We start from the raw sequence: 13,769 nt of genomic DNA, 5'->3' as shown, positions 1-13,769 counted from the left end.
TGACATGAAGTTTAAGCCATACTCAAACCTGGGAAATATTATTTCATGAGACTAGAAATCACTTATTTAGGAAATCCTTAATTTTCCTTGAAGAAGGATTAAAACAAAAAATATGAATTAGAAAGTTTTATTTGAAATTTGCATTGACATTATAATATTGATTCCATATGCTAATTAATTTTGGAAGAGTTAGATCTATCTTATCCAAAGAAATGTATTCACTTAAGTTAAAATGCAAAGCTAATTTAAATAAGGCAATCTAGAATGCATTTTAGAAATTACATAGCCTTACTCTTTCACAAAGGATCATTTTAATGATTGTTTTAGTCTATAATTTACACCGGAGACTACTCTTCTTTGTCATTACAATTAAGCTGATAGATCCTGTTATTCTATTAGTTAACCTGAGTCTATTTTATAACTGTTGTTTTATAAATTCTCCAATCCTTAACTGTCAGTAGTCAGTATATTACAATATCTGAACAAAGAAGATAATTTATGCTATTCTTTTCCAGTTGACCCAAAATGTTAATTTATTTTGAACAGTGCTGTAGAATAATGCAGGTGCTCAATATAATTTGAGCTTAATAAATGGTTATGAATTAAAGTCATTAATGAACACATGATACCATGGGTACATTGCAGAATTTATTTATTAAATATTCCTCATAAAGAAAAAAATCTCTAGAATCAGTCATAAGCTTGGGAATCCATAAAGGCAGATTTAAGTCCTTCTTATTCAAAAGTAGAAAATATAAGGAAATACAATTAATGAACTGATTAAATGTAAGTTCCTCTCATTTCTAAATGAGGAATCCAATACTAAAATTTCCAGAACATTCCCATGTAGACATTACCATGGCAGAAATAACTGACCTGCAGCCACGGTCAGAGTTATCCGAGGTAAAAAGGGCGGATGACACAAAAACTAACACAAATAACACAATATTCACTGTGCGATAATTTTCTAGATTTTTTAATGTATAAACTTTTAGATGGCATTGTTTTAGGGAATGATTAAGAAAGCAGCAACTGTGTTTATTCCAATGTAATTATATTTCAAATATAAAATTGCTGAATGAAATTCAAGTGTCTTTCTGCAAAGAAGTGTGTAGTGAAGCCTGTATACAAGAGATTCTGGAGGAGCAAGCTTTGTAAATTTGTGACTACGTATCATTATATTTGCAAACTTCACTTTTTAATACATGCCGAGAGAGTGTACCGGTACAACATGGCCTATAATGTGTATAATGTACTTATTTTTTTGTCAAGTAAATGATATAGCATATAAGGACATCATTTTCTTGGATGATAAACAGAGAATGCTGATTTATTTTTAACAAAACTTATATTATTATGTGTGTAAAATAAAACTTTTTATATAAATAAATTTGATGTTTTTTGTCCTGAGGAGGTAATTTTTAACAAATAAGTCTTCCCTAATCTTGACCAAAAAAAATAATGATTATTACAAAGTAAGAAGAGGAAGAAAGAAAACTTCCACTAACTAAAGGCAGACAAGATAGAGAACAAAAAAGACAATGTTGGTTCTACAAATCTCTCTCTCTCCCTCTCTCTCTCTCCCTCTCTCTCTCTCACACACACACAAACACACACACACACACACTCACACACACATTTACAGGGCTCTGATTACATACAAATGGTTTATCCATATTAAATTTATTTGATACATTAAGATGTTAATTTAGGTAATTTAGGATACCTGTTTTATATGTGTGCCAAAATATGTACTGTATTCATGTATTCATTCATTCACCATATAGAAACTGAGTCCTATCACATGGCAGGCTCTAAGACAGTGTCTCTGAATTCAAGGGACATGTATATGGAAGCCACTTAAGATATTTGTTGAATAATGAAATAACTCATGAGACATCATGGCCCAGTTTGAGAGAGAAAGAGAGGGATATATGTTCAAAGGTGGCTTCAGCAAGAACAAGAGAAGTAATTCTTCTATAAGGCTAGTGAATTAAATGACACCACCCTGAAAATTGCTGAGCCATGCTGATTTACTGGATTTGATCTCCAGGGAATAGTCATGCAGGAGTTTTGAGCAAGGGAGATGTTGTGATACAGGCTGCTAGTATTTCACCAAAATCAATTCTCCTCTCCTTCCATCTAATAGTGTAAGCACTTGGCTGCCTAGTTAGAGACAAGTTCTAACTGCACCGCTTATTGACTGAGTCCAAGACTGTTACTGTGAGCAGAAGCCATGCACCTCCGACTAACAAAATCAGCCACCTCCCCGCACTTGTGCTTCCTGTTCCCTTCCTGTGAGCTGGATGGAATACAGATGCCTCACCATGGAGGCAGGGATCAGTGCCCTGGGAAAGACAGAACAATGAGAATGAAAGAACCTGCGCTCTAATCGATGCTGGGGAGCAGAACTGTCCCGTCAGCTGAGTCTGGCTATGTGTAAATGCATCAGAAGATGACTGAAAATGGGAGATGCAAGGAAATGCATTAGGAGACTGTTCAAGAAAATCTGAAGAAAGAAGACGATGGTCTCAATGACAATGATGATCCTGGACCTAAAAAATTTTGGTTTGGCTAAAGAGCTAGGGTTAACAGGATATTGTGATTGTTCAGGAGGCAGAGAGGCTGGAGTCAATGTGAATTCTAGGTTTCTGGCTGCAGAAACAAAAAAATTGTGCCATTTATTGTGATGGGTCACCTGGGAGGAGAATTCTGGTGAGAAGGAAGATGATGAATTAAATTCTGGATGTCTTTGAGGCACACTGTGGGATGTCCAGAAAGGCTACTGGACAAGCAGGTCTGCATCTTAAGGAGCAGAGGGATGTGATTAGGATGGGAAATGACAGCATGCAAATGCGACCAAATCATAGGGCCAGTGGTCATAAGCAAGGGCATAGTGTAGAATCCTTGAGTCTTCTAAAATAATAGAACACATATAAAAAAGTCTCCTTTTGTCTCAGTTTTAGAACAATCATCACAAACTTATATTACTCTAAGGCGATATTCCTATAGAAACGCTAAAGTGTGGAGAGTTAGCTCTGTAAGTAAAGGCTCCAGAGCGGCACACTTCTGAGTTACGATCATTTTTCTTTGATTATGGATCATCTTTCTGTCTGTTCTCAACCACAGAGGTTCCCTCTTGCATGCATGTTCATTTTTAGGAATTTTCTAGCAACTCTTCCAATAATAGGCTGTGGTATGGAAAAAAACCTGTTAACAAAATTTACTAGAACAATGTACAAACAGTAGAATCAGTCTATGGACAAGCATCTGTGTGTGTCTCCTTGAGTAAAATTTCATAATATTTCTGAGTTTTTTGTGTGAAATTTCTGATCTTTATCTGAGCTGCTAATAGGTCTTCTTCCTCCTTGAATCCTGATAGAATTTTAGGTAAATAAAGTAGTAGGATAAGGAGTCTTCAAGTAAAAGCATTACTAAATAGAATTTAAAAATCACTTTTGAAGATTTATTTCCTGTTCATCAATGTCCTTAAGGTTTACTATTGTCAATTCTTTCACATACACTGAAACTTCATTATCAGCTCTCAGAAATCGACCGCGAAAGTTGCTTGCCTGGTCAGTCCCTGCCCAAATGTGCCCACACACCCAAGTGCACTTTCTATATGAGCAATAATGATCTCTAACTATATTACATGTTTCTAAACCTGCTGTTCTGAACAAATATAAAAAAGGGAGTAGGTTCAAAATATTTTTAATATATATGAGAAAATAAAAGTTCACTTGAACAGTATACCAAGCCTTAAGATCTTTTATTTCCACAAATTGTTACCAACTTAGGGTCAAACGAATGGTCTATTATGATGTCACTCTTTATTTGTAAAGAACATTTCCTTGGCTCAACATATTTTCCAAGCAAAATAAGGCACTTACATGTTTAAATTTGGAATCAAATATAGGCCTGCTGGTGCTAGATCTACAGGTTAGGTGTCTCATTATTTGTTTGCTGGCTTCAGACTTTCCAGATCCTCTTTCTCCACTAAAATAAAATGGAGAGAAAGAACACATTTACTGTTTAGGTGAATGTAGTAAAAAATTAAATAACCATAGATTACTTTTACATACAAAGTTGATGAGGAATAATATAACTTTTAATGAGTTTATAGTAACATTTAACTTTTCAATTTGATTCATCATTCAAAATATTTAGCAAATGTATACTATGTTATATACTTTATGATGTTTTAGATGATGAGACTACAAATGAATATAATGCAACCTCTGCCAAGAACAAGCGCTAATAAAACCTGTTATTTTTAATGACAATATTTTGATATTTTTCAGGCATATTTCATAACTTACCTAATTTCTATAGATAATAACCATTATTATATTCCTGAAACTAGATAATATAGGGTTAGCATAAAATTCCAATACAATAATTATTATTATACCAAAGTGGTCTGATATAAAATAAAGATTTTACTGCATCCTGATAGAATATTCATAAAAAGTCTTTTACCTATTAGGCAATTTTTAAAATACATATATAAAGCTCTTTACCAGTGCTTTCTCAGGTTTCTCCCTTGAACATTTGTTCTGGTGAATTTGATTAAAGAGTGTTTGCCAGAAAAGAAGATGAAATTTAATTATCTTATTCAAGTCTCAAGTTGTTAATGAATTCTTCTATTCTCCTCACTTGTGTTGATCATAAATATTTTAACTACTTTTAGAACCACTGCCCTAGCATCCTCAGCAGAGCAGGTGACAGCGACCTGCACAAGTAGCTCCTCATCTGGGTTCAAAAACTTTTCTTTTAACCTTCTAATTTCACAGCAGAAACAATCTAGGTATTTCATGATGGAAATTTAATTTCTACAATTATGTTTGTTGTTACAAAAATTCTATAATCCAGCAAGATGATTAGATGTTTCATAAACCATTTTTTTATCCGACTTTTACTTACATTTACTCGAGGATAAATCTTGAAAATATCATTTTCCTTTTGCAAATATTGCTCAAGTTTAAGCTTCATCCAGGCTCAGAAGCGAGCCTCTTGGACTCACATCCCAGATGAACCATTTACCTGGACCTTCAACTAATTAATAAGCATTTACTAATTCACACCATTGGGCTCACATCCCAAATTCACTATCTACTATTTATGAGACTCTGGACTAATTAGTTAACTCTTCTAATACTCAGTCACCTGATATATAAAATAGTGGTAATAATAAGAATAATAATCCCTATCTCATAAGGTTGCCAAAGCAATGAATAAGATAATACATGAAAAGCATCTAGTGAAGGGTCTAGCACTTAGTAATTTTTCAGTAAGTATTAATTGTTATTTGTCAACACTACTATACACTCCCCGCAATTCCTCGGTTTTTAAAAAGTTTCCCTTTTTGTCAAAGTAAGGCCAGAAAACGCAATAGATAATGTGGATAATCACAGAGCTGCTTGACTCAGGAATAGATGGGGTCACCCTCCAGTACCTCTCTTATCCTGGTGACACTTCAGAACAAGTCTGAAAACAACTGCTTCTTTGCCATTTTGGAAACCAGGACACCATGACTTTCCATGAAATTTTTGATCAAATTAAGAATGTAAAAGTATATAAATAATGCTTATTTAAATATTTAAATATCTTTTAGGTTCTATCCAGGTGTCCATTTTTACACTCTTTCATTTCACTTTGACTTGTTGTGCATTGGTTTATTGACAGGTTCAGTTTTCAACCAACACTACATGTGATAACTCAGGCAAAGCCATGAGTATTTATAGAAGTCCTCTCTTGTAGAGATTTCTCCTAATGTAAAACATAATCCTCAGTGCAGATATTATTTTAATACCTAAATATATACTTAATCTTCTATCAATACATAATCATATTTCACTCTTCTTCTCGTGGTACTTTTTTGGGGGGGTGTGAAAAATTTTTGCTCTGATATAAATTATCCTCCTAAACATCTTGATATTTTTGAGCTAATGTTACCATTATGTTTCAATAAAAAATTACTTCGGGTGCATAATTTTGGTGAAATATGAACAAAGGTAAATATCTAGAAGCAGGTGGGAGAACCCATATTTGCAGGATAATTATTGTATTTTGGTTTTGGGGCAGCACCACATTTTGGAATGGGATGGGTTCACTGATACCGGGTGCCTTTCTTTCCCTCTGTGTTCTAAGTTTTGAATGCAAAGGTACTCTGGTTCTAAGTCGTAAATCTTCAAAATGAACTGACTTTCAGGTTAAGTTTATAGATATTGATTCAGCCACACTTAGAGCTATTTCTAACAACACAGATATTTCTCCTTTGTAACAGGTCAAATGTACTTATTGCAAAGATATATTGGACTGCAAACTGCTGAGCAAGTAAATAAATGTAAACCATAAGAAATGAGGGCAATTTTACCACTAAGCCCCCAAGGAAAAACTGAGCATCAGGGATGGGGTGAGGGGTGAGTTACCTGAGAATGAAGCACTGGGGTCTCTGCTCCTGGAAAAGCTGGTGAAAGGCTCTCTCTGCACAGGAGAAAATGTGAGGTGGCAGAGAGGAGCATGGCTGCCCCATGCTGCTCAGGTAGAGCTGGGAGACCTAAAATAGAGTGCAGCACAAAGACAGAAATTTGTGAAAAGCCTTCAGGATACTTTGCTTATGATTCAACTGACTTATTTTTAAAATACAAAAGCAAATTTATCTCTAATTTTGAATCTCATTTGTAAATATAAAACATTTGTAAAATTATGCCCTTTACAGTATATTTTAAGTGTTCATAATGATAAAATGGAGGTTTATGTTTGATTCTTCAATACTAGGTTCACAGGCTTTAAATAATTCTGCTGTCTTTAAAGAGAGCAACTCACAAAAATCCAGTTTAATATACATGAGGTAAGCTGAAACTGATCATTTACATTGGATACAATTTCTCTCAGCAACATTTAATTTCAGTAACATAAGAGAAAGGATTTTTAATTTGAATAAGAAGCAACGGAAACATATATGATTTTACAAATTTCACAGAAAAACAAAAATTTAATTAACTTAATTTCAGTGACAGTGATTTATGATTGCCATGGTGATTCAGTGCCAATATTTTTAAGTCCTTTTGAGTTCTAGTGAATCCTGCTACATTTGAATAAAAACAAAATGACAGGAAGACTTCTGAGACACAAAGAAATATCAGACAAACAATTTTTATTTCACAGAATAACTGGCCCATAACTTCAAAACTGTCAAGTTTGGGAAGTTCAAGAGAAGACTGAAGAACTGCTTCAGATCAAAGATTCAAGAGCTGAGTGGTTCAGTGTACCCTATGATGCTGGCCTGGCTCTTTGGCTAAGTGGGCATGCGTGGAACATGGTAAAGACCGGAATGAGGACTCTTGATTAGATGATAGCAGTACATCAGTAGTAATTTCCTATTTTTGATAGTTCTATAGAGGTTATATAGGAAAACGCTTTTGTTTGCAAGAAATGCACAGTCTTCAAGGTTGATGGGACAACATACAATCAAATTATTTGAAAATAGTTGAGGAAAAGTTGTTTGTACTACTTATCTGCAAATCTTCCATAAGGCTGAAGTTATTTAAAATTACAGAGAAAAAGAATGTTTAAAAGTATAATGATCTATAGCTATAAGAAATAGTTAGATAAATCTCACAAACATAACGTCAAGTGGAATCTATCAGATACATAAGAAAACATACTAAAATATTCTATCTACGTAAAGTACAAAAACAGGTAAAACTAATCTGTGCTTTTAGAAAGTAGGTTGGTGGAACCTTGGGCAAGGTGTTAGTGACTGGTAAGGAGCAAAAATGTGGCTTCTGGAGTGCTGATAATGTTTTATATCTGAGTGCTCATAAACGTTTATTAGTCTGTACATTAAGAAATAAGCACTTTCTCATATGCATTATATCTTGATAAAAATTCAAAAAGCCAGAGTCATTAAACACTGTTGTTCTGGTGCAGATTCTACAACAAAAGATCACTAGAACACACTAGAGAACTAACTGCAGCCCATGCATGGGTGGGGACTTGGTGCATGACAAGGTTCTGCATCACTTATCAGTAGTAAAGGGTGGTATTGAGAAAATTAATCATGTATTTGTAATGGAAAGAAATGCTGACTTCTACCCCAGGCCATGTGTAAAAATAAATTACAGATGAATTTAAGTCCCAAATATGAACAGCAAACCTTAAATCATTTAGAGAAGTATATAGAACAGTACTTTCATGATTTGGGAAAGGAAATAACAATCATAAATTATATGATAATGACGAGTCAACCTCACGATACTACATTTAACAACTCCTGTGCAATCACAAACATTATACATACAACAATGAAATAAAAAGTCAAAGCAAAGACAGAAAAGCGAATAAGCTGTGCGTATAATCATTAAATTGTCAATATTTTATAAATGATTCTTACTAATCAATAAGAATAAACTGGAAATAAAAGAGAAAATTGGGCAAAAAATATAAATGAAAAAGAATGACCAATAAATATGAGAAAAGATGCAGAAACTCTCTGGTAACAAGAGAAATGCTACTTCAAACAATAAGGCCATATATTACACATAAAATATTGGTAACTTTATCAGATAATTTAATAATATCAATAATAGCTTACACTTGCTATGTGTTTGCTGCTGTTCTCAGCACTTTATACTCACTCATTCATCCATCCAATCCTCTCAGAAACGATCATCTTCCTTTTTAGAGGTAAGGAAATTGATGCAAAGAAGTTAGTGACTGGTCCAAGGTCACATGGCTAGTTAGTGGTGGAGCTTGATGTCAAAATAAAGTTTTCTCCAGGGCTGGAAAAATATATCTATACTACCGAGTTCTGTTGTTCTAACTAATGAGAAGAATAATTTGGCAATATCTTCTAAACTTAAGGAGGTTGGTTTGACTAGGACTCTCTCTGCAGAAATTCTCAAATATTAGCAAAAAAAAGCACACAGAAAAACAGGTCTTAGCATTCTTTGTAGGAGTAGAAAACAAAGAAATATTTTAAAAGTCTGTATAAGGATTAATTAATAAAAGTGACTATTTTAATATAATAAAATACTATAGGGCATTTAAAATAAATTAACTAGACCTGAATCTTTCAACATGAAAAATGTTTGAAAACACAATGGTTAATGATTTTTTTCTTAAGAAAAGGACATAGCTAATATGTCCTCTGAGTGAATTAAGATAGAAAATAATGGCATATGCATTTTTTATTGCATATATATATATAACCTATATATATAGTGAATGCAAAAGATTGAATGAGAGTATAATAATTACAGAATAGTGGTTATGACTGCATATGAAAGAAATAAGCTGAAGTAGAAATTACTCTATAAAGATAGCACACTGTATCATCTAATCTAAGACACCATTTAACAATTAAACTAGAAAACAATGTGTTCTTACCACATTTTAAAGTTGCATTCTGACCTCGAGTATATGTGAAACAATTCATTTTTTATTTAAAATAAATATGTGAGACCCATATGATGGTGTGCACATGATTATTTTACTATGCTTCAACTTTTTATATTTTTAATTTTTCCCAAATTAAAAATGAATATTAAAAATATTTCAATGATAGTGATGTATACATTATAATTCATAAACCCACTAGTAAGGTTTAATCAAGCTTTATTTTCTTTTAGGACAAATTTCTTTTTGAAAACTTGTACTAGCACGAGTTCACTTCTCCCCAAGTCTAACATGGACCTAAATGAATTTTGACAAATGCTTTAAAACTAACCTGTTTGTGAAAAATCTTGCTGAAGATTTCATTAGTCTTATAAAGAAAGCGAGACACAAAACTCAGGAGCACATATCAATCTACTTGTACATGGAGTTCATTTCACATTCCTATTCTGTTTCTTCAAACCTCTTTGGGGTTACATGTCCTCTGTAGGCTGATTTAAAAGATATTAGATATGATAATGCATGTTGAGTGTTTAAATACATTTTTTTCATGCTAACCAAATTAGTAAACTTTCTCAGTTCCCTTTTCTTTTAAGTCTGCTCCTTTTCATGCAAAATTAGAGTTTGTGTTATAGAACCTGCCATTGCTATCTTCTGGTAATACTTTGCTTGATGCTAATCCTAAATATAAATATGAAATAATAATTTTAATATAACATTTTCTATTTATTTCTATAAAAACTCGAAGATTTTCACTTATGCAGTTCTAGTTTTCTGAGTGACTACAAGCCATCTAACTTTTATACTGGTTGTCATTTTCACTATTAATATTATTGCATGTTCTCAGTGGTCCATCAAATATCATAAGGGTCTGCTATTTCCTTTCCCACAGGCCTTCTCTCTCCACTTCGCTTTATTCTCTCCCTATCTGTATCATTTGGGAACAAGAAGATTCCAGTCAGTAGAAACTTTCTGTGCTCTTTTTCATCTCATGGATGAAGTGACATTATATTAGCTTCATCTGTGGTTATTTCTAGTCTTTGCTAGACTCTCCGACTCCAATAAATAAAGTCTTTCTTTATGGATCAATTCCCTTCTATTTTCCACTGTGCACGGTACCTCTCAATAAACTGCCAGAAAGTTGCAGGATCCAAACATATTCTACTTCTGAAGCCAACCATGTAGTTCCATAGCTGATGAGAGGGCCATTCGCAGGCCCTCAGTGTCAGATCCTGTGGAACCTTCTGATGCCAATGGCTTGACTTGGCATGAGCTGTTGGTTTCACATTGTAATATGAATAAGTCACTCTACTTGCCCATTTGGATTTCCTATTCGTTATCTATATACCAATATATAGATGACACACTGAAAAATGTTTATTTTTATAAATTAAAATATATATGTATATATACATTATACATATATGTACATACACATAGATATATGTATATATATGTATATGTGTGTGTGTGTGTGTGTGTGTGTGTGTGTGTGTGTGTGTGTTTATGACTTTGGGCTCAACGTCTGTGTTGTTGAGAGTATTCTGTCATGCATTTGCTTTGAGGTTACATAACCTGGATTTAAATTCTGTCTCTGCCACTCACAGAAAACTTCAGAAAGCTTTTTTAATCTCCTTAAGTCATAGGCTATCCATCTGCAAAGTTAAATAATTCTTATATTGATTGGGTTGCCTTTTGAGATTAAATGTGATGATGTATGTAAAGCCATTTCAGCAAGCCCACCATGTAATAAAACCTAAAACAATGTAAGCTACTGGTCTTCTTTCCCAGCTCTGCTCCTTTATAATTAAAAAGCCTGCACAGCCACTCTAGCTACTTGCCAAACCTAGCATGCCTGGCAATGGGAATATTAGGAGTTCAACAGCAAGCAGCATCTGAAATTAAGCAAAGTCCTAAACTGGCATCCCATACAAGATGCCATATTACATATTGGGAGAACTTAGTCTCACTGACAATTAGAAGAATAAAAGAGACTAAGTACCTGCTCAGTTTTGTATTGTTGTACTCAAAATAAAATCTCGAGAAATTATCCCCAGGTATTTTATCATGAATGGCGTCATTATTTTGCACATTGAGATTTCAAGGTGATATATCTTTGGATTGTGAACTCCACAGTAAAAGTAATAATGAGAAAATCTGAGAAAGGTCCAATACTGATGTGTGAGGGGCCTATGAATATTCACTGTTCAAGCATTTATTCTCATGACTTCACTTGTTCGTTGCTTTTCTGATTATTTCTTTACCAGTGCATTAGACCTGTTCTTTAGTTGCCACCACAGTCCCTGTCATAGTTACCTCTCCTTGCCCCTTCTTTCTTCCAACTCCTCCTTCTTCATTTTCTATTATTTTTCTACCTTATTCTTAAATGTGGTGTGAATCCTAGAAATCTCACAAAATGAAATGTCTACGTGAATTATTCCTTGCATATAATACAGAATCTCAACATCACTTCAATGTAACCTCCAAAAACGTCATGTATTCCCTTGAACCTGTTTTTTTCTCATAAATTTCTTCTTTTCTTTTTTATCAATACCCTTACTCTCCCAGATTCACGAATTCAAATCCTGTGTCATCAACGAATCTTCTCTTATTCCTTCCTTGAATAAAATTACTCTTTGGATACTACTTATTGTCTTTTCACAGACTCACTCAACACCTTCTCTTTCTCCCACTACTACAGTCCCCATATTAGGCCCTGATTAACTTACCCTGGGGTTATTTCAGTATCTTCTAACTAGTCTTCTTGCCTAAATGCCTCTTTTCCTCAAATGATGGTAACAAACAGACTTAAAACACTAATGGTATCGGATTTCTTTTTTTCTTTTTTACTAATGGCTCTTTATTTTCTGAAAAATAAAACCCAAACTCTCTAACTTAGCTTTATAATCTTGGCCTAAACTAGATTTTTAATTATTCAGCTTTTCAAACGTCTTAATTTATCAGATTGGTCTCTGCATTCCTCCAAAGAGTCTTATATTTTTTTCATCCCCATAACGTGGCTTTAGATAATTCTCCAAAATATACTGCCTTTGCCCTTATTAGAATCTTACTCATTCTTTAAGATTTGCCCCACATTTTTTTTTGCCATGTAATGCCTTTCTTAACCTAAGATTTCCTTCCCTTCCAACCTCCCCAGGTATGTTACTGTCTCAGCTGCAAGTATAGTCTGTGATTATCTTTTTAATCATTACTTGCATCTTGTCTCTAGAATGTCAATGCAGTTAAGGACAAGGCGACTCTACTCAGTATCCTTAAATATCTAACACAACACATTATATTTAATAAACTAAATAAAAGTTTGTCAGCTTGATAAAGTATTCTTGTTCCTGATTATAAGTTTGCTTTTTTTTGTAAAGCTTATTTAGAAAGATCTGGCCACTCTTCTATTCTTTCTTTCTTCCCTACCACTTCCGTGTTTAAAATGAGCAATGATGCTTGTCTTCAGCATAAATAGGCAGCATGATAATGAACCTTTCCTTGTTGGTTATACTTCATTTAGAACTGTCTGCCTACTGGCCCTCGGAACTGTCTGCCTACTGGCCCTCGGAGCGCCACTTCTCCCAGTGATTGCTAGCATCGGATCAACATTGCTTACAGCAGCAAGCCATCTAATGGACAGGGCTGCTTGCTGTTTGTGTGTTTATATCAGCCTCAAAATGAAATTTGCCACAAAGGGTGTTCCATATCTATGATTAATGACTTGCTAGATAAGAAATGAGTATTATACAAAGGCTTAATATAACACAATTAACGGCAATGGTAACAAAGAAAAGACACAGATGGTGCGTGTGAATTATTTTTCCCCAACATGAAACACAGAAGTCATTCTTCGAGTTTGTATCATTTATACAGATATGATCATACTCAATATTTTATTCTCTTCTTTTATTAAATGAATCAACATGGAAAGGAACAAAACTAAACAAAATTTATCATTTAAAACAATAAACATACTCATAATTATAATCAATAGACACACAAAAAGAAGTAAAACCTTCTCGTATGTGTCCATAAACCAATGAGATAATTTTAACATGGTTCAGTACATAAGTACATGATTTAATATTACAAGGTACTAATAATGCCACAGAGGATGCCCACTAATTCAACCTAAAAATTAAATTCTTGTATCTACCTAATATCTATAATTTTATGGGTTATTACTTGAAAGCCAAGGAGTATAAATTACTTGATTCTACATAATGTATATGAATTCCAAAACACCAGACACTGTAAAATTTCATTATGACTTTTAAAAATGGGTAATTTTATTGTGTTTTAAAGCAGTGCATATTTTACCTAAATATATTTATTTTCCTCTTACATCCTATGCCAGAATTAATTGGAAA

At 33.6% G+C, this 13,769-nt stretch overlaps 1 protein-coding gene across 1 annotated transcript in view; it reads right to left on the bottom strand.

Moving 5' to 3' along the window:
* MYO16 (myosin XVI) overlaps positions 1 to 13,769 on the bottom strand; it is a 494,098-nt gene that overhangs the window by 284,169 nt on the left and 196,160 nt on the right. The window contains exons 13-14 of the mRNA XM_023519764.1: positions 6,432 to 6,559; positions 3,891 to 3,996 (exon numbers count right to left, since the gene is read on the bottom strand). Of these exons, the coding sequence (XP_023375532.1) occupies positions 3,891 to 3,996; positions 6,432 to 6,559 (234 nt within the window). The remainder of the gene's footprint in view (positions 1 to 3,890; positions 3,997 to 6,431; positions 6,560 to 13,769) is intronic.

This window comes from Pteropus vampyrus, unplaced genomic scaffold (assembly GCF_000151845.1).
Source record: "Pteropus vampyrus isolate Shadow unplaced genomic scaffold, Pvam_2.0 Scaffold236, whole genome shotgun sequence".
NCBI classification, from domain to species: Eukaryota; Metazoa; Chordata; class Mammalia; order Chiroptera; family Pteropodidae; genus Pteropus; species Pteropus vampyrus.
Note: the sequence above shows the minus strand (reverse complement) of the source record. Positions and strands in the feature narration are given on the sequence as shown.